The 20,931-nt window shown below is 37.8% G+C and overlaps 5 protein-coding genes across 5 annotated transcripts in view; 2 read left to right on the top strand and 3 right to left on the bottom strand.

Moving 5' to 3' along the window:
- LOC127410790 (histone H2B-like) overlaps positions 1-20,931 on the top strand; it is a 303,692-nt gene that overhangs the window by 276,121 nt on the left and 6,640 nt on the right. Inside the window, exon 4 of the mRNA XM_051645999.1 lies at positions 3,701-4,077. Coding sequence (XP_051501959.1) covers positions 3,701-4,077 — 377 coding nt within the window. The remainder of the gene's footprint in view (positions 1-3,700; positions 4,078-20,931) is intronic.
- On the bottom strand, positions 9,284-9,679 carry LOC127411225 (histone H4). Its single transcript, XM_051646637.1, has one exon. The coding sequence runs from the start codon at positions 9,670-9,672 to the stop codon at positions 9,361-9,363; it is 312 nt and encodes a 103-aa protein (XP_051502597.1). The 5' UTR covers positions 9,673-9,679; the 3' UTR covers positions 9,284-9,360.
- LOC127410906 (histone H3-like) lies at positions 10,199-10,806 on the bottom strand. Its single transcript, XM_051646153.1, has one exon. The coding sequence runs from the start codon at positions 10,663-10,665 to the stop codon at positions 10,255-10,257; it is 411 nt and encodes a 136-aa protein (XP_051502113.1). The 5' UTR covers positions 10,666-10,806; the 3' UTR covers positions 10,199-10,254.
- Positions 11,299-11,703, bottom strand: LOC127411036 (histone H2A-like). The gene has a single exon (XM_051646362.1). It carries the CDS (start codon positions 11,701-11,703, stop codon positions 11,320-11,322), a length of 384 nt encoding a protein of 127 aa, XP_051502322.1. The 3' UTR covers positions 11,299-11,319.
- On the top strand, positions 19,617-20,147 carry LOC127411004 (histone H2A-like). The gene has a single exon (XM_051646317.1). The coding sequence runs from the start codon at positions 19,628-19,630 to the stop codon at positions 20,009-20,011; it is 384 nt and encodes a 127-aa protein (XP_051502277.1). The 5' UTR covers positions 19,617-19,627; the 3' UTR covers positions 20,012-20,147.

The following is a 20,931-nucleotide window of genomic DNA, read 5'->3' as shown; positions in this document are numbered from 1 at the left end:
GCACAAGGAAGTCAGCTATCTCCACTTCTGTTTGCATTGGCTATAGAGTCACTAGCAATAGCCATCAGAAAAAATCAAAATATTCAGGGAGTAACTGGAACAAAGCAACATAAGGTTCTGCTATATGCTGATGATGTCCTTATGACACTAATACCCCAATAAGTCATTACCAGCTCTAGTCGACTGCAGTACAGAATCTGATCTGATATCAGGATACAAGGCAAATTTAAAAAAGTCCATAGTCTATAGTGGAAATGCTGAACCAGTTTTTGTGATACCATTTCTCTGGGCCCCATTGGGGTTAATTTATTTAGGAATAAAAGTTACCCCTAAAATTAGGTTTAAAATAAGGTTTATGGGGTTTACCAAATATAGAAAATGATGTAATGTCAGTACAAGCCAGAATTATTTCCTCATGGGCATTTGATCCATATACCATATCCAGATAGCAAGTTATACACTGTAACTTATAACTTAAAAAAACATCCAATCCACCAGCTGAATGCTCGTACAACATTGGTAGGTAATCTGGAACAATTGTTAGAGGGTATAGGACCAAGCTTCAAAGATTGTCAAAGCGGGCATTGAAAAAAATTTATGATCTTTTTGGGGAATGGTCAGTTTAGAACTTTTGATTCTCAAAGGGCCCAATCTTATATACCATCTAAGGATTTTTATAAATATCCACGAATCAGACATTATGAATATATATATATGTGTGTGTGTGTGTTATATATATATATATATATATATATATATATATATATAGATGTCATTCAATCACTTTTGATTCTGGCTAGAAAGGCCATAATGGTGAAGTGGGTTGGGGATGATCCTCCCTCAGTTTCATTGTGGAAATCTTTGGTTATCGACGAGTGACTTTGGAGGAATTAAGGCACTGTGTTGAAGGAAAACTCATCTCGTTATGCTGAAATGGGGAAAAATGAAAGAGCTTCTACATATTGCATGCAATTTGGACTCAGATGGACAATAATTATCTGAATTAGCTATTTAAACTCACGATAAATTAATACAGATACCTACAATTGTATTTTTAATTATGAATGACAGATCATTGTGAAATTCAACTATTATATAAATCAACTTTTTATATCAACAATGGATATTTCCACATTTAATGTCATATCTGACATCAAAGAATAACATTTTACTAGCGCAAACCTAATCACTGACATCAAAATGAGCATTTACGGCAGTAATCCATCCTGATATCAATAATTAGCATTTTAACTATTCAAAAACAGTACATTGTTATATAATTTATTTTCTGCACTGATTAAAAGTCAGTTTGGATTACCATACACCATCAGGAATTAAACACACCATGTCCACAGCCATCTCCAAATAAAAACTGTTCCATGCTCAAGAGAAACTAAAAAGAACAATATTTTAATAATTATCTCATTTAGATGTGGAGGATATTATCAGCCCAATTATTGATCTTTTGTCTCTGATTTGTTGAAGGTGTTTCTGGAGAACGTTATCTGTGATGCCGTCACCTACACTGAACACGCCAAGAGAAAGACCGTCACTGCCCTCCTCTTCAGTAATAGAGAACTTTCCAGTAAAATGAAAAACAAAGGAGTCAATAAAATTTTGAACCAATTATTGAGAAAACTAAAAAGAAATTTAATTTGTGGTTAATGAGGGACATCTCATTATTTGGGAGGGTATTATTGTCAAAGGTGGAAGGTATATCTAGATCTGTCTATACGTCATTAACGTTAATGGTGCCTCCCAAGACTATTAAAGATTTAGATCAGATTCTTTATAACTTTATTTGGAGGAAAAAAAAACACATTATTTAAAAAAGGAGGTAATTTGTAATCCTAAAGAGCAAGGGGGACTGGAGGTCTTAGATTATAATACTCTCAATGACACTTTTAAAATTAAATGGTTGATAGAGTTTATGAAGAATAGAGAAAGTCCTTGGAATGCATTTCCTAATTATATATTTAATACTCTTGGAGGCATAGACTTTTTGTTGAAATGTAATTTTTCTGTTGACAAAATTCCTGTTAAATTGGCCGGTTTTCACAGACAAGCCCTGTTAGCATGGAAATTGGTGTATAAGCACAATTTTTCACCCCACAACTATTTCATATGGAATAACAAGGACATATTATTTAAAAACAAATCTTTATTCTATCATACTTGGTTCAAGGAAGGTATACTTTTAGTAAGACAGTTAGTTAATTCCCATGGGTACTTGTTGTCATATACTGAATTTCTTCAGAAATTTCAATTACCAGTTAAACCAAGAGAATTTGCTATTGTTTTTGATGCAATTCCAAAGAGTGTGATGTTACTTTTGAAAAACTGTAACTCAGAAGAAATCAGCATGGTTAATCTTTGTGGAAACATTTTCATTGAAAATGTTGATGTTTTAAAACAACAGTGTAGCAATAAGATTATAAGGAATGCTCTTTGTTCTGTGTCCTTACCGGCAGCAATATTTTTTTGGTCTTCTTTATTTGGTAATATCTCTTGGGTTAAAGAATGGAAACTGCCAAATAAGTTTTGTATCAATAACAAAGTTAAGGAAGTGTCCAACAAAATACTTCATAGAATTTATCCTGCTAAGTATGTTTTGAAAAGATTTAAGCTTAATATTTCGTATTCCTGTGATTTTTGTGGTCAAGAAAAAGAAACTATTTTGCATCTTTTTTTTTTCATTGTCTTTACTCAATATTATTGATAGGATTTGGAATTTTATATTAACAGAAAAATGGAGTGTATGATAGAAATTTGTATATTTGATGTACTTTTTTATACAGAAAAAGAACATTTGAATTGTAAACAAATTATACATTTGTTTATTTTGTTAGGAAAATTCCATATACATAAAAAGAAGTGGGCTCAATGTAAACCAAATTTTGCACATTTTATAAATGACTTTAAATTATATGTAAATCTCTTGGAACAAACAAAAAAGCACTGAAAACATGTAATGCTCTGAAAGCATTGTATGTAATTTTCTTCCTTTATTTTTTCTCTCTCTCTGGCAGCTAATGTTAATTTGATTATGTGGATATGTAATACCTCTTGTTCTTGTGGCATTGAATCAATAAAGCATTAAAAAAAAAAAAAAAAAGTCTTAAATACAAAAATAAATAAATAAATAAATAAATAAATAAAAAAAAAAAAAAAAAAAAAAAAGACCGTCACTGCCATGGACGTTGTGTACGCGCTGAAACGACAGGGACGAACTCTGTACGGATTCGGAGGATAAACGACTTTATTCAGGAGAAACCCGACAAACCCAACGGCTCTTTTAAGAGCCACACACAATCTCAAAAAAAAAAAAAAAAATACCTCTATTAACAATTGTTTCTTGAGAAGCTTTTTTTTTTTTTCTTTTTCATTATATTACATTATTTTTACTAGAAAATAAGAAAAACGAAAAGAGCGGGAGAACTAAAGAAAGGAAATGTAATCGTGTGGGGGATGGAAACTTTCAAACATGAGGCGAGAGGCGGGACTTTCATTTGGAAGTCTTTGATTGGCTCTTTCCGTCCCGTCAAACTTACAACTGTCCAATGAAATCATTTAATGGGTTTGACCAATGAAAATACGCAATCAGAGGACGCGCATCATCTCCTCACAGAATTAGCATAGAGGAGGGAATAAATACTTGTATGAGCGGCTTAAGAATCATTATTGTGAGTTTGTTCTTCAGATCATCATGCCTGAACCAGCTAAATCCGCACCGAAGAAAGGATCCAAGAAGGCCGTCACAAAGACCGCCGGTAAGGGAGGAAAGAAGCGCAGGAAGTCCAGGAAGGAGAGTTACGCTATCTACGTGTATAAAGTCCTGAAACAGGTTCATCCTGACACCGGGATCTCTTCCAAGGCGATGGGAATCATGAACTCTTTCGTCAACGACATCTTCGAGCGCATCGGCGGTGAAGCGTCTCGTCTCGCTCACTACAACAAGCGCTCCACCATCACATCGAGAGAGATCCAGACCGCCGTGCGTCTGCTGCTGCCCGGTGAACTGGCCAAACACGCCGTGTCTGAGGGCACAAAGGCCGTCACCAAATACACCAGCTCCAAGTAAAATAACATCCTGTTTCTCAACCAACCCAAAGGCTCTTTTAAGAGCCACACATGTTCTCGTTGAAAGAGTTTATAATTTTACTTCAAATTAGGAGAACGATATACAACGTTTTGTTTATAGTCCGAAAAAAACCTAATCTCTCCATTAAACGTGTGACGTGTACCTAGGGGGAAAAAAACAGAGAAACTGTTAGTCACGGGTGAATCTATTATGATTTGGGGTTGTATGGCTGTTAGTGGCACCGTAAATATTGTAACAATAGAGAGAAGAATGGATTTAACTTAGCTCTTTTAAGAGCCACACATCTTAGTGGAAGTTAATGTTCAACAGTTAGTGAAGAAACTAAAGCTGTTGGATATTTAAAAAATGACAATGATCCAATACATTCCTCAATCAACCATGAATTTCCTTCAGAAAAGAAATATTAAGGTTTTGGAATGAAATTTCTGAGTAGATCTGAAACATGCGAAACACCGATGTTGCTGAATTAGAAGCATTCTGTAAGAGAGTAGAAAAATAAAGACTACTAACAGCAAGAATCATTTTGAAGCTGTGATTTCTGCCAAATGTGTGATTGCTACAGACTGAAAAGTATCCCAACTTTTGCACCTGCCCCATTTATTTATTTGTATTTTTATTTGTTAATTTCATTTTTTTGGTAAACTATCCAAACTATCCAAACCTTGTAGAACCTTGTTCTAATGTGAAATTGTGTAAACACTTTTCTTTAATCTGTTTAGAGTCATTAGAAGCTTAACAATAAAATTAAAAGGAAAATATAGATCACGTACATATTACTGTCTATTTAGCATCTTCTTTCATAAAATATTTAGATTATTTCTTGTCTGTTCATCTCAAACTATGTGTAGCTAAAAGTGGATAAACTTTAGTACCACTAGCAAACACTAAATAAATGCTGTACAGAATCAATATGCAAATAGCACTTAAATCCTAATACAAGCCACAAAAATAGGTTGATTTGCACAATAAGATTGTTCTACTGTACATCTTACACTAAGTGTCTTTATGTAAAATATTCTGGGTTTTTTGTCTTACAGTTGCACATGAAGCTGATTTTCCTTTCATTAATATAGTGGACGTGTCCAACTGTCAATTAATAACATTGTGGCCCTGTCCCAATACCCAAACTTACAGTCTTGATACTTAAGTGCACATGCATGCTGCACCAAGTTAGTGTTCAAGACTGTCCCATGTCTGAAACATGCCAAAGCTCAGTGCACTTAACCCACACTAAATCCACATTAGCCTGAATACCGCTTTGGAGTTTTCTTTCAGCCTAAGTTCATCCCAGAGATCATCAAATACAATATCAGGAAGATAAGACCATTCCTCTCTGAACATGCCACACAACTTCTTGTTCAGTCACTTGTCATAACTAGACTGGACTACTGTAATGCTCTCATTGCAGGCCTCCCTGCATGCGCAGTTAAACCCCTGCAAATGATCCAGAATGCAGCAGCACGTCTGGTCTTTAATGAGAAGATTGTGTATTTCAGTTCGTAACACCGGCGCGTCTACGGACAGAACCATTGAAGACAGAACACCATTAAAACAGGGTGGCCAATGTGCAAACTGTTTGATAGTTTTTAGCACCCTGTCGGAAATAGCCATAAGGGTTCGCCACGCATCTGCGTAACAGGACAGAGGGCAATTTGGTTTGTTCAATGTATGATATAATGCACCACTCACCATTGGGAAGCAGTTGTGCATACTGTGTGGTTTTTGAATTGGGAAAGCTCTTTATTAAAAAAGTATGCATCTCATGCATGTACACCGAGCGCTGTACTCTTTTTGTTTTCCCCATGGTCCACTTTATTGAGGAGAGTGGAATCACTGTTCGAGCGAGCTGAATAGGGTGTGCGCTAGGATTTTGTCCGTTCATTATAAACTTCCGGGAAGAGTGGGGCAAATCTGCAGAATGCGGTCGCTTGACGGCGTCCAGACTGCAAGAACCATTTATCAAGGTGAGATTTTTTAGGTTCCTCTGGAGGAGACCACTCGAGACCGAGCTCTTCGACTGCCCTTTAAAGGACGCAAAGGGCGGTAGCGTTATCCACTGACCACTAGCCAGATGCAGCGAGAGATGTAACATCATCCCCATAGTCAGAAATGCCGAACATGACGAGACCGTGCGCTCCTGCAGAGGGCGGAAGCTCGTCACGCACATACTGTAACGGGATAGATGCTGTATATGGAGATTGAGGGACTCGTGGGGTGTATGCCGCCACGAGATCCACCTCAAATTTCATCCTGCTCACGGCACTGCCGAGCCTCATGTGATTCCCCCCTATTTTTTTCTAAACAAATTCTAAAAGTACTATTAATACCAATATTATCTATTAATTTAAAAGTGTTGATTTGTTTCAGTAGGAACAGGGATATATAAATAGGTTCCCCAATCTGATACATTTCCATCTTCCTCCATTTCACTTTATATTCTTCGTTCATCCAAATCAATATAGGCTGAATTTGGGCAACTTTATAATAATTTATTAAATTTGGGAATTCTAGTCCTCCAAGCCTTTTTGACAACTTAAGAATTTTAATACTAATTCTAGGTTTCATATTATCCCGTATATATTTACAAAGTAGTTTATTCCATTGTTAAAAAAAAAAAAAATAAATAAAAAAAACACTTGTTTTAAATACTCAATGGCGGATTTTGAAAAAGGAAAATAAGCGTAGGGAGAATATTCATCTTTATAGTCTCTATTCGTTTTGTCATCAATAGTAGCCTATATTTATTTGTAATAGTTTTGAATGATATATAAATTTTCAATTCAAATAAATATAAAATCTTTTATATTTTAAATAAATGTAATCTTTTAAAATGAATAAGCCTGTGTGTTCTTGTTGTGGGCCTATATGAATTCACTTACGCATTGAAAAAAGTTTTTTTTTTTTTTTTTTTTATCACATGAAGAATTAGTTTGCAGCAGTCCTCTCAAACTCGCAGCCACTGTTTCTTCTTGTTGTGTAAATGTCTTTAATAGCTTCATCATTTTACAATTATCTTTTGTACTGTGTAAATCATATGTTTTAAGACTTCATGACTTCATGCTGAACTCTTGAGCAGTTTAAATGCATTTTATTTTTTTTATAAAAATAAAATGAAACTATAAAAATAGTTTAAATTAATTTAAATTCTTATTTTCATAACTATCAGCGTTCAGCAGAGAGGTAAATCCCGCTTAGTCTCTCACGAGAAGTGAATCACGTTCTCTCACATGATTGGTTGTGCGATGCAAACATCACTCATTCATGTGCACGAGCGCGTAATCTGTTCTTGTGTTTTGGGTGAAATATCCCTTTAATTTAAGAAAAAAAAAAAAGCCCTTTAAATCCTGAAACCCATTAAAACTGCAATATTTGATTCCAGTGCCATTAAAGCACATTTTTTATATTTTCCACCAGATGGCGCCATTTTCCTCATGTTTAGCCTATGGAGCAAATACATGATTTTGTCCTATTTTCTGTTTGCTGTATTATAGAGCACTGCAGGCCAATTGAATCAATGATGCAGCTAAAATTGTGTTTGTGTGCTGGTATGGATGTCAGAGTGTGTTTTGTATGTGTGTATTGAGAAATGTCTGTGTGTGTGTGTGTGTGTGTGTGTGTGTGTGTGTGTGTGTGTGTGTGTGTGTGTGTGTGTGTAAAAACAAAAGTGGCATTATGTAAACTGGCATTTAAAGGGTTAAAATCCTTGAATCTTTGGTAGTTATGATCAGGACTGATGTTAGTTAAAAAATTAACTAATTGAAAGTGGAAAATCATATTAATATATAATATTATGGCAGTTTTGACATGGACATTTGAGGACCTCTGAGTAACTTTTTTTATTGTATATGAATTTCGACATTGGCCTATATAAAGCCCTTTAGGCTTCAGCATTATTGGTTATTTATTGGACAATTAATGTAATGAAGAAAACACTCAACGACATAATAGAATTCAAATTCAGTTGTATTGCTTCAGAATGAAATAACATGTCACAGCAGATTCCCATTTGTGCTTCTGACCACCAGATGACAGTACATTGAACAGTGTACAGTAGCTTTGAGTAATGAGCCCATTTTCAATGCTTTAGTGTTTAAAGGCTTGTTTATACTTAATGCTTAATTTTCCGATCACTAAACCACATCCGTGACCGCGCGAGATTTCCTTTGTAACATACTACACCCCTATGGAGGCCCAAACCTGCAGAAATAATAAATTAATAAATAAATGTAATAATAGGAGAATAAATAAAGTAGTAATACTTGATAAAACAAATATAATTAGTTTTTAATTAAATTTAGTCCTGAATGTATTTTTGTATGACTTTTTTCCTTTATTATTTTCTGTATTTATTTTTAACTTTATTTTTATTCTTTTAACTTGTATTTATTCATTTATTTTGAATTGTTTTTATTTTTTATTGATGTTCATTTATTTTTACATTTATTTATTCCCACATATATTTATTTCCATATTTATATATTCCCATATATATTTATTTATTTATACATGTATTTTTACTTTTCTGTGTGCAGCATGGAAATGAGGGAGGCAGTCCTTGCGTAGCTCCAGTGCATCACTGGCTGAGAGCTCATGTATAGAAGCGTCAGATCTAACTAAGTGATAGATTGGAGTTTAAAAAAAAAATGGCGGCAAGTAGCAATACGCAGTTGTAAATTTAAATGTGAGCCGGAAAGAGCCAATCAATTTTTTGTAGTTATATAAGAGAAAATAATCAGTTCTTAAATAATTGTTCATAAAGGATTTCAGTATTTTTCTCCGAGTAATACTGTGGTTTATAACCATAAACACACTTTAAACCATTAAACACCATAAACCGTTTTAACACTTTTTAATCTAATTTTCTATATTTTATACTGTCCTGCATTTGATAATATTTTGATCTATTTGTATTTTTCATCTCTTGAATCGCTTTGGTGAGAAATACATTTATATCAACTGTATTATCAGGGACGCACTTCATTACAAACAATATAATTATGTGTTTAAAATAATGTGAAACCACGTTTGTATCTAACAGAATTTTATTTGAGCAATTCATTTTGTTCAGGGAGAAAATATGCATTTATTTTTCCATTAACTTTATTTTACAAAAACACAAACTTACAGGAAAATGTAACTTGCCAATAAATTAAAAGTGATTGAGACAAAGACACTACGACATCAACTCTTTATGTGAGATTGTGTGTGGCTCTTAAAAGAGCCGTTGGGTTTGTCGGATTTCTCCTGAATAAAGTCGTTTATCCTCCGAATCCGTACAGAGTTCGTCCCTGTCGTTTCAGCGCGTACACAACGTCCATGGCAGTGACGGTCTTTCTCTTGGCGTGTTCAGTGTAGGTGACGGCATCACGGATAACGTTCTCCAGAAACACCTTCAACACACCGCGAGTCTCCTCGTAGATCAGACCGGAGATACGCTTGACACCGCCACGGCGAGCGAGACGACGGATTGCGGGTTTGGTGATTCCCTGGATGTTATCACGCAACACTTTGCGGTGACGCTTGGCGCCTCCTTTTCCGAGTCCTTTACCACCTTTACCTCTTCCAGACATGACGAAAGTTCAACTATCAACTGAATGTGAGAAATGGAGCTATTGGAGAGGATATTTAAAGATGCTTACAGGACCTAATAGAAACACAGCACTGAAGGAGGAGCCTAAAGCACGTCAGCGCTGACGTACTAAAGATCAAAGATTCACTCGAATTTATTAGATTATTATTCAATGAGAATTAGTTTCAGGTCAAAGTCCAAATAAGTATTTGTAAAATGGGGGAAGAATAAACACACTAATGGACACTGAAAAGGAACATGTAAACAACTAAATGTTTTGTGATTGGACTTCATGGGAGTGTTGATTGTGTGGTCATCTTAAAAAATACCAACCACTTAATGTGGTTAATAAATTCTCCATTTGAAAAAAAAAAAAAAAAATGATATTTCTAAAGATTACCTATTAGTTTCATTATTGCGGTCACTCTATTTTAAAGCTGCCTAACAGAAACATTAAATGAACACTACAGTAAATCTCCTTATAAACCACTAATAATAAAAACTGGAAATAATCTCGTTCAGTGTGATTGAAGTGGCTCTTAAAAGAGCCTTTGGGGTTGATGTGGATGACGTCACTGTGGATTTAAGCGCGTTCTCCTCGAATCCGGCGGGCCAGCTGAATGTCTTTGGGCATGATGGTGACCCTCTTGGCGTGGATGGCACACAAGTTGGTGTCCTCAAACAGACCGACCAAATAAGCCTCGCTGGACTCCTGCAGGGCCATGACAGCGGAACTCTGGAAGCGCAGATCCGTCTTGAAATCCTGAGCGATTTCTCTCACCAGACGCTGGAAAGGCAGTTTGCGAATCAGCAGCTCAGTGGACTTCTGATAACGGCGGATCTCTCTCAGAGCCACGGTACCGGGCCTGTAACGATGAGGCTTCTTGACTCCACCGGTGGCTGGAGCGCTCTTACGGGCGGCTTTAGTAGCGAGCTGCTTCCTCGGGGCTTTTCCACCGGTGGATTTACGAGCGGTCTGTTTAGTTCTTGCCATGACTTCAACGTTTCTTCTCCGTTCTTCACAGAAAATGTAACTGAATGTTCTGCTGCTGCTGCTCTTTAAAGCCTTGTGTGACCATGAGTTCAGTGGGGGGAGGGTTCAGAGGCTTGTGATTGGCTGATAGTGACGTCTACGTGTGACAGTTGACCAATGACTGTGCGGCTCGTGTTTTCAAACAAGCGGCGACAGTTTCCCGCTCAAGATCTTTTGTTCAGTTCATCTCATCTGTATGTTAAACTACACAGCATGTTAAATAAACTGAGATTAATTATAGATGAGATACTGTATTCTATGTGTGCACATATATAATTATTACTTCACATCTAGTTATGCTTTCATGCCATCTGTACTAAAGTCGATATAGTACGTTTTATTTGTTTTCACCGAGGTACAAATGATAGACTTGATTCTTTGCATAGCGTTACCAAACACATTTTAAACTTTTTATCAGCACTGTATTTCTATTATTATCTGAAGGTACTGATAATTTACTTTAATCTTCACGCACATTGTATTTTACCATGTTTCTTTTTGCTTACCGCATATTTCACAAGTAGCACATTTAAGTAACGGATTATCACTTTTATAGTTGAAGTGTGTGGCTCTTAAAAGAGCCTTTGTGTTTCAGTGAATCAGACTTTAGTCCGTTTATTTCTTGGCGGGTTTCTCGGTCTTCTTGGGCAGCAGCACAGCCTGGATGTTGGGCAGCACACCACCCTGAGCGATGGTCACTCCACCCAAGAGTTTGTTCAACTCTTCATCGTTCCGCACTGCCAGCTGCAGGTGACGGGGAATGATACGAGTCTTCTTGTTGTCCCGAGCGGCGTTTCCGGCCAACTCCAGGATTTCAGCGGTGAGATACTCGAGTACAGCGGCCAGATAAACAGGAGCACCGGCACCAACGCGCTCTGCGTAGTTTCCTTTGCGGAGCAGTCTGTGTACACGACCGACGGGGAACTGCAGTCCTGCCCTGGATGAACGAGTTTTAGCCTTTGCACGAGCTTTACCGCCGGTTTTACCTCTGCCGCTCATTTTCAATATGTAGTTCAAACTGTATTGTTACAGAGAAATAATGCGTCGTCATGTTCCCGTTTACAGTATTTATAAGAGTCTGTCAGACGCCTATTGGCTAGAGACTGAAAACATTCTAACCAATCACTGTTCTTCCCTCCAAACTCCAAACCACTCCCTCTCTCTCTGTTGATGAATGTGCTCAAGAGGGAGTTTCAACTCTGAAGTATTTGTAACACTTGACAATAAGGTTCAATTAGTTAACAATAATTAACAACATTAGTTAACATGAACTAACAATGAACAATTCTTTTACAGCATGTATTCATCTTGGTTTATGTTAATTTCAACAAAGTATTTGGTCATTCCTAGCATTCGGTGCCATTTGAGTCCCCATGACATAATGTGGTATATTTTGTGTAAAAATGGGCTAATACTTGTTTCTAAATGCTCATCTTACATAGTTAACCCCCCTCTACCATAGAACACAATAATATATACCCAGGATTAATTAATTAAAAATAATTACTCTGATTTTAGTGCAAGTAGGCTAAACTGCCATGTCCTCAAGTAAGCTTGCATAACTTCAGCCACAAATATAATACAAATCAAACAAATTCCAAATTTTTCAATATTGTTGTATATTCTTATTTATAATATTCCTCACCAAAATATATATTTTTGTTATTAATACATTTTAATGCTTAAAGTCTTTAAAATATTCCGTGTCCCTGAATTGAATGTCCCCACTGTTACTCTGATGGAAAGTCCCTCTGAACACGCCCCTTGACTGTTCCTCTAATCACATGACTCTCAGGAAGTAGAATACTTTTTGTGTGAGAGTGTGTGTGTGTGTGTGTGTGTGTGTGTGTGTAGAGAGAGAGAGAGAGAGAGAGAGAAATAATATATGTTCTCTGAAACTAGAAACTTAAAATTGTAAAATAAAATAAATGTATTTTGTAGCCTAATAAAGGGATAGTATAACAAATGAGATCTTACAATAATAGGTATAAGTACAACTTACTTGAATGTGATAATTGGCCTTCTATCCTATAAATTATTGTATACAGAACCATTTATCTGTTGTAGTGATTGTAAATTGTGACAATATGCTTCTTGTGTATTAGGCAATATGTTGTTGGACGGAGAAATGTCAGACAGGGAAGAAGAAGGCTCCAGAAGGAGATTGAACAACTAAAAGCCATGCTGGAGAAGGAAAAGAGAAAAAAGAAAAATACAAGAAGAGGTACCAGCGGTTGGGAGGAGGAAAAAAATCACCACGTTCTACAGTGGATGCAATGCTGCGCCATCAAACAGTTAACAACACCATAAGGAGAAGACTGTTGTTCAGTGGTGTGATGTCCACCCTGTTATGTCCTGTCCACCCCATTTCCCCTCTGTCTACCCTGTTACCTCCGTGTTTTTGTTTTTTTTTATTAATTGTTTTTTAAAAACATTTTTTATGTTAATAAAATAAGTTCAACAAATGTTATGCATATCTTTGTGGTTACTTGTAGGGAATTAAATGGCAAAATGAAATAATTAAAAATGGGGCCAAAATTCCATTGAAATTTCTTTTTATTCAAAAGAAATGTGTTGAAATTACTCTGTGCCTTAAAATACAACAACTTTTTTCAAGATAATGCTTGTGTATGAACACTGTTCAAATACATTTGCAGGGTAAAGTGAGGGACATTTTAACTCTTAGAAAATGTAAGTGCATTGTGCATTCAAAACACTTATTAATTGATATGAGAATGTTCTGTAACAGGGTGGACATTTGGCCTTTGCATGTGTGAAGAATTTGATCAAAATTATTAAGAATAATATCCTGAGCTATACCAATATATTTTTCTTGTAGTGTAACAAGCCCTTCTTCAGATAAAATGATTAAATCATGGAAATTGTAACTTTTTTGATAGAAAGTTACCAAGCTGAAATGGCACCGAATAGTAAGAATGACCCTAATACATTTTTCAAAATCACAACTTGTATATTTACAACTGCGAGTATTGACGCTGACTACCAACCCTGGAGTTGTGAGTTCGAATCCAGGGTGTGCTGAGTGACTCCAGCCAGGTCCCTAAGCAACCAAATTGGCATGGTTGCTAGGGAGGGTAGAGTAAAATGCGGTAACCTCCTCGTGGTTGCGATTAGAGGTTCGCGCTCTCAATGGGGCACATGGTAAATTGTGCATGGATCGAAGATAGCATGAGCCTCCACATGCTGTGAGTCTCCGCGGTGTCATGCACAACGATCCATGTGATAAGATGCGGATTGATGGTCTCAGAATGTGATGTGGCCTGAAATGCCATCTGGACCCGCGGCTTTACGGATCTTCACCCGTCGGAAGGATCGGGTTACATCCGCTTCAGAGACGGAGAGTGAACTAACCTCTGTAGCTTCGGCCACGGGAGCTCTCTCCATGAGGGCGGTGTTGTTTCCCTCAAAACGAGCATAAAAATTATTAAGCTCATCAGGGAGAGAGGCAGCGGTGTTCACGGCAGAGTTTTTATTCCCTTTGAAGTCCGTGATGATATTAATTCCCTGCCACATGCTACTAAAGTCGGTGGAGTCCTTCACGAACCCATTTGGGAAGGAAGTTTTATTAATAATGAAAGAGCTCGGGATTTTATGGAAAATTACAACTTTCTAAATGCAGACGGTTGTGTAAATTGATGGTGGAGGCCGTACTTAAAAAGGGCAGAGGTAATGTTTGGCCAATGAAATAACAAGTGCTCTAGACAGAGTGGACTTGCAAAGAGAGATGTCTAGGTTGTAAAACCTTGAGAATGTGTTTTTAGAAGACCAACCTGTTGCAAAACATATGTCTTGTAAGGACACACCGTTCATCCATGTAGACAGCGATCTAGCCTGTAAAATGGTGTTCATAACCAACTGGGTCAGTTCTGGGACGTGTAGCATGCTCCATCCAGGGGCCATATATGCAGATTCTACAGATTTGGTTGGGGATGCCAGATTGTGCCCTGCGCTTGAGAAAAACTCTCATCAGCAGTATTTCCCATGGAGAGCCGTCCGGAATCTCTATAAATTCTGGAAACCAGTAATGACTGGGCCACTTCGGTGCAACCAATAGAATCGTTTCCTTGTCCTTTTGGACTTTGTATATGACAGAGTGAAGGTGGCACATCAGGGGAGATGCGTATTTGCATTTCGCAGGCCATTTGTGGGCCATTGCATCCACTCCTAGCGAAGCTTGGGACTTAGAGTACCAGCCAAATCATCAGGACAGTCTGAGGATGAAGTCTTCGCTCTGCATCGCTCCTTGGCATGAGAACAGGTCCATACCATAATTCAGATGGCCTGGGACATATGTCGCCCACAAGGAGAGGAGATTGACCTCGTTCCACAGGAGGAAATGACACGTCAGTCTCATCATTGGCAGGGAAGAAATTCCGCCTTGGTGGTTTATGTATGCCACAACTGTCGTTTTGTCAGAGCAAATCAGAACATGATAATTCACTCTTTCGTACTGAAAAGCCTTCAAGGCTAGGAAAACAGCCGATAGCTCCAGGTGGTTGATGTGCCATGCCCTCCTCGCACATACGTTCATCACACAGTGCACCCCAACTTGTTTTGGAAGCATCCGTAGTCACCAATTTCGACCTGAAATCCGGCCCAGCATAACACCTTGCTGGTAGAAAGCAAGAGCTGTCCAAGGTACTATAGCAGCTAGACCTCAGCGAGATATAGCAATGTGCATGCATCATTGGCGCCAGGCATGCCATTGCACATGGTGCTTGAGCCAGCACTGAAGAGGTCTCATGTGTAAAAGACCTAATGAAATAATGGCAGATGCCATAAGTCCCAATGCCTTTTGAAATAGCTTCAGTGGAAGTGTTCTCCCTGCATGAACTGAGACTGACGCTGGAGAATGGCCTGAACACGCTCGCTTGTGAGATGCACACATTCGCTCAAGGAGCCAAGACGGACTCCCAAAAAGGAGATTTGTTGGCTGGGGGAGAGCATGCTCTTCGCCCAATTGACATTGAGGCCAAGGCTGTTCAGCTGTTGGAGCAATAAGTCATTGTGCTGGCATAACAAAGACTCTATTTGGGCAAGTAATAGCCAATCGTCAGGGTAGTTCAAAATTCGCACACTGCTCAGTTTCAGAAGGACGAGTGCTGCACTGATGCACTTTGTGAACGTGCAAGGAGCAAGGAACAGACCATGGGGTGTTACAGTTCTAAACAATCTCTATTCCGTTTTCTGTGAGGAGGTTGTGAATTTTCTGCACACCGCACCATCTCACCCCATTTCCGAATCAAAATCAAATCAAATCAAATCACTTTTATTGTCACACAACCATATACACAAGTGCAATAGTGTATGAAATTATTGGGTGCAGTTCCGAGCAACATAGTAGTCGTGAAATCAAATATACACATAATTACACACAACACAATATACAAATAATAACATACAATGTACAGTATACAATACACACAAAATAGAATACACATTATACAATAAAAAAAGTATATATAGTATATATAGAATGTACAGTAAGTTGTATTGTACTGTATTGACATTCAGGCTGTCGGTTGATAGTAAGTTGTTAAGAGAGAATATAATATAATAATAATACAATTTATGACTGTCCGGTGTGAGATATAAGAGTAATAAAGTGCAGTGCTGATGTATTTGATCGTGGGAGATCAAGAGTTCAAAAGTCTGATTGCTTGGGGGAAGAAGCTGTTATGAAGTCGGCTGGTGCGGGTCCTGATGCTGCGATACCGCCTGCCTGATGGTAGCAGTGAGAACAGCCCATGGCTCGGGTGGCTGGAGTCTCTGATGATCCTCCGAGCTTTTTTCACAAGAAATTTTTTTATTTTTGATATCAAAGTTGGCATAATTACCTGTGGAAATACCCATTCTTGTTGTAAAAAAAAATAAATAAATAAATAAAAATAAATAAAAAGTTGAATCATATAATAGTTGAACTTTACAATTATCTGTAATTTACTCTTATTAGAAACACAATTACAAGGATTTGTAATTTATTTCTTGCAAGTTGAAATTTCAATTTCACATGTAAGCAATGCACTTTCCACTAGTAAAAGACGGTAATATTAAATATACTAATTACATATTACACTTACAGATACACATCTGTGATGTAAACAATTGAATAACAACTAGTGAAATTGCTATGTGATATTGTGAAATCGGGTCTCTTGTATTATAACCTTATCTCAAATGGAGAGATGCCAGAAGCCGCCCCAGCTGCAGCCACCACACCGGCCAAAGTGCCCAAGAAGAAATCTGCAGCTAAACCCAAGAAAACAGGCCCAAGTCGCGGTGAACTCATGTGTCCGCATCCAAGGAGAGGAGCGCGTGTCTCTCGCTGCCCTGAAGAAAGCTCTCGCCACCGGTGGATACGATGTGGAGAAGAAGAACTCCCACGTCAAACTCGCCATCAAGAGTCTGGTGACTAAAGGGACCCCCAACGTCTCTTTTAAGAGCCACCCATGTTCTCGCTTAAAGAGTTCCTTGTTCCTGTGCATACTGGGAAGGTGTGTGTGTGGGCGGGTTTGAGTGGTTTATGAGGACATTAATTTAGGTTACAAACTGGTAATTACAAGGGTATTATGCTATAAATGTGGTTTATGTGGACATTTCTAGTGTCCCCATAGTTCATATATATATCATATATCATATATAGTTATATATATATATATATATATGTAATGAAAGGGAGTGGAATATGAAGGGATTACCAGAAACAGGAAATAACCAGTTGGAAGAAATCAGGGCTTTAATTAATTTTAATTATTTAATAATTTATTTTTAATTGTTTTGATTATAAGGTTTAATTAAGTTACCTTTTCAACTGCCTTAATTGAGGTTTGTAGGAAGTGGGTGCTGTTTAATTTGATTTTTTTTTTTTTTTCCTGTGTGCGGCCAGTGAGGGAGGTCAGACATTATTGATTATTTCATTACACCAACTCTCTGTTCCCACGTCTATCTGTCAGTGGATTACCATCTTTCTGACGGACAGGCAGCAGCTAGTGAGACTGGGGAAATTCACTTCCAGCACATGTACAATCAGCACTGGTGCCCCCCAGGGATGTGTTCTCTCACCATTACTCTTCTCCCTTTATACTAATGACTGCACCACCAAGGACCCCTCTGTCAAGCTCCTGAAGTTTGCAGATGACACTACTGTCATTGGCCTCATCAAAGATGACGATGAGTCTGCATACAGAAGGGAGGTTAAACAGCTGGCTGTCTGGTGCAGTCAAAACAACCTTGAGCTGAACACGCTCAAAATGGTGGAGATGATTGTGGACTTTAGGAGAAACACCCCAACACTGACCCCCCTCACCATTCTAAACAGCACTGTGGCAGCAGTGGAGTCATTCAGGTTCCTGGGCACTACCATCTCACAGGACCTGAAGTGGGAGACCCACATTGACTCCATTATGAAAAAGGCCCAGCAGAGGTTGAAATTGCTTCACCAGTTGAGGAAGTTCAACCTGCCACAGGCACTGCTGATACAGTTCTACTCAGCAGTCATTGAGTCTGTCCTATGCACTTCAGTAACTGTCTGGTTTGGTGCAGCTACGAAATCAGACATCAGAAGACTACAAAGGACAGTTCGGACTGCTGAGAGGATTACTGGTTGCCCCCTGCCCCCCATTCAAGAACTATGCACTTCCAGAGTGAGGAAAAAGGCTGTAAAAATCACTCTGGACCCCACTCACCCTGCCCAATACCTTTTTGAACTGTTGCCTTCTGGCAGGCGCTACAGAGCACTGAGCACCAGAACTGTAAGGCACAAGAACAGTTTTTTTTTTTTTTTTCCCTCAGGCTATCCATCTCATGAACAGTTAAAACTGCCCCATTGAGCAATAATTAATGTGCAATACACAGCTTAGTCTATTTATATTTATTCAACATACCACACCTCTCCTGCCATTACATTCCCTTGCAGATTTGTATTTGTATATTGTACAAGAAACACAGACATTGGACAACAGATAATTGGAAAAGAGTGTTATGGATCTTAACCCCATTGAGCTTTTGTGGGATCAGCTAGACTGTAAGGTGCGTGAGAAGTGCCCGACAAGACAGCCACATCTATGGCAAGTGCTACAGGAAGTGTGGGGTGAAATGTCACCTGAGTATCTGGACAAACTGACAGCTAGAATGCTGCACGTTTGATTTCTTTTATTGCTGGATTTTTTTGATGAGAACTCTTTGAAGTAGTTTAAGAAGTTCTGAACATTTTTTTTTTTTCCTTCAAATTGCAATAGTAAAAAATTTTTCACATTATTAATGTCCTGACTATGATCAGCTGAGTGCCACTTTGGTGAATAAAAGAACCAATTTGTTTCCATAAGAGCAAAATCTGTACATTATTCCAAACTTTTGGTCACCAGTGTATTGTTCATTGTTAGACATCTTCTGGCAAACTGTATATTTTTACATTTTTGTAAAAAATATTTGTTTTTTGTTAATGTTATTTGATAAAAATACAATTGTCCAGTGTTAGTTCATGTCAGTACATAGTGCTTTAATGTGAACATACAACTTGATTAATATATATATATATATATATATATATATATATATATATATATATATATATATGTTGAAATTAATATTAACCAAGATTAATACATGCTGTAAAAAATGTTCATTGTTAGTTCATGTTAACTAATGTTGTTAATTATTGTTAACTAATTGAACCTTATTGTCAAGTGTTACAAATACTTCAGAGTTGAAACTCCCTCTTGAGCACATTCATCAACAGAGAGAGAGGGAGTGGTTTGGAGTTTGGAGGGAAGAGCAGTGATTGGTTAGAATGTTTTCAGTCTCTAGCCAATAGGCGTCTGCCAGACTCTTATAAATACTGTAAACGGGAACATGACGACGCATTATTTCTCTGTAACAATACAGTTTGAACTACATATCGAAAATGAGCGGCAGAGGTAAAACCGGCGGTAAAGCTCGTGCAAAGGCTAAAACTCGTTCATCCAGGGCAGGACTGCAGTTCCCCGTCGGTCGTGTACACAGACTGCTCCGCAAAGGAAACTACGCAGAGCGCGTTGGTGCCGGTGCTCCTGTTTATCTGGCCGCTGTGCTCGAGTATCTCACCGCTGAAATCCTGGAGTTGGCCGGAAACGCCGCTCGGGACAACAAGAAGACTCGTATCATTCCCCGTCACCTGCAGCTGGCAGTGCGGAACGATGAAGAGTTGAACAAACTCTTGGGTGGAGTGACCATCGCTCAGGGTGGTGTGCTGCCCAACATCCAGGCTGTGCTGCTGCCCAAGAAGACCGAGAAACCCGCCAAGAAATAAACGGACTAAAGTCTGATTCACTGAAACACAAAGGCTCTTTTAAGAGCCACACACTTCAACTATAAGAGAGTGATGATATTTTTCTTTTGTCTAAACTATTGCGGGATATGCTTTCCAGTGGAAGTAACACTGTGACATAAATGTGCGTGATAACACAAAGAATCAGTTCCTTTTTAATCTTTAGTAGCTCGTGAAAAGAAAGAAAAATTGCAAAATCTGCTCTAAAACATGAGATGGCATGACTAAATCAGGTGTAATGATTGTTGTGTAGAATAAAGATCATACTCTCCTTTGGACATCAATTGTTTCTTTAATAACGTGCAGCAAACTATAAATTCAGTTGTACGAGCACAGACGGTGTATTTTTAGTTTTGTTCTAAACTATGAAAAACTTCAGTGCATTATAGTGTTTCTTGTGATTCAAAATACAAACCATTAATTTCACTATGAACGTATAATTATTCAAATCAAGAACATCAAATCACAAGAATATAAAAAGTAGAGACATTAATGTGCAACATCTGTTTCATGTGAATAAAGATAAACTGAACAAAAGATCTTGAGCGGGAAACTGCGTCAATATCAGCCAATCACAAGCCTCTGAATCCAACAGTAAAAAAATAAAAATAAATCCACAATAACATTTTTAATTTTGGTGCACAATGTTTTTACTTTTTATATCCATTTTATAATATTTATTTGGACATTGACCTGAAGCTAATTCTCATTAAATAATAATAAATATATCTAATAAATTCGAGTGAATCTATGAGCTTTGGTACGTCAGCGCTGTGAACTATGAGAAGGAAAAATATGTGGCGTATGGCGTGCGAAATGGTTCAAAAATAAGACTAATGACTTGCCAGTGAAGCCACTCAGCTATTGAGTCACTGGCTGATAGAACAGCGTTGACTAATGAG

The sequence above is a fragment of the Myxocyprinus asiaticus genome, chromosome 2, assembly GCF_019703515.2.
Source record: "Myxocyprinus asiaticus isolate MX2 ecotype Aquarium Trade chromosome 2, UBuf_Myxa_2, whole genome shotgun sequence".
NCBI lineage: Eukaryota > Metazoa > Chordata > Actinopteri > Cypriniformes > Catostomidae > Myxocyprinus > Myxocyprinus asiaticus.
The sequence above is the reverse complement of the archived record's forward strand: the minus strand, read 5'-3'. Positions and strand labels throughout refer to the sequence as shown.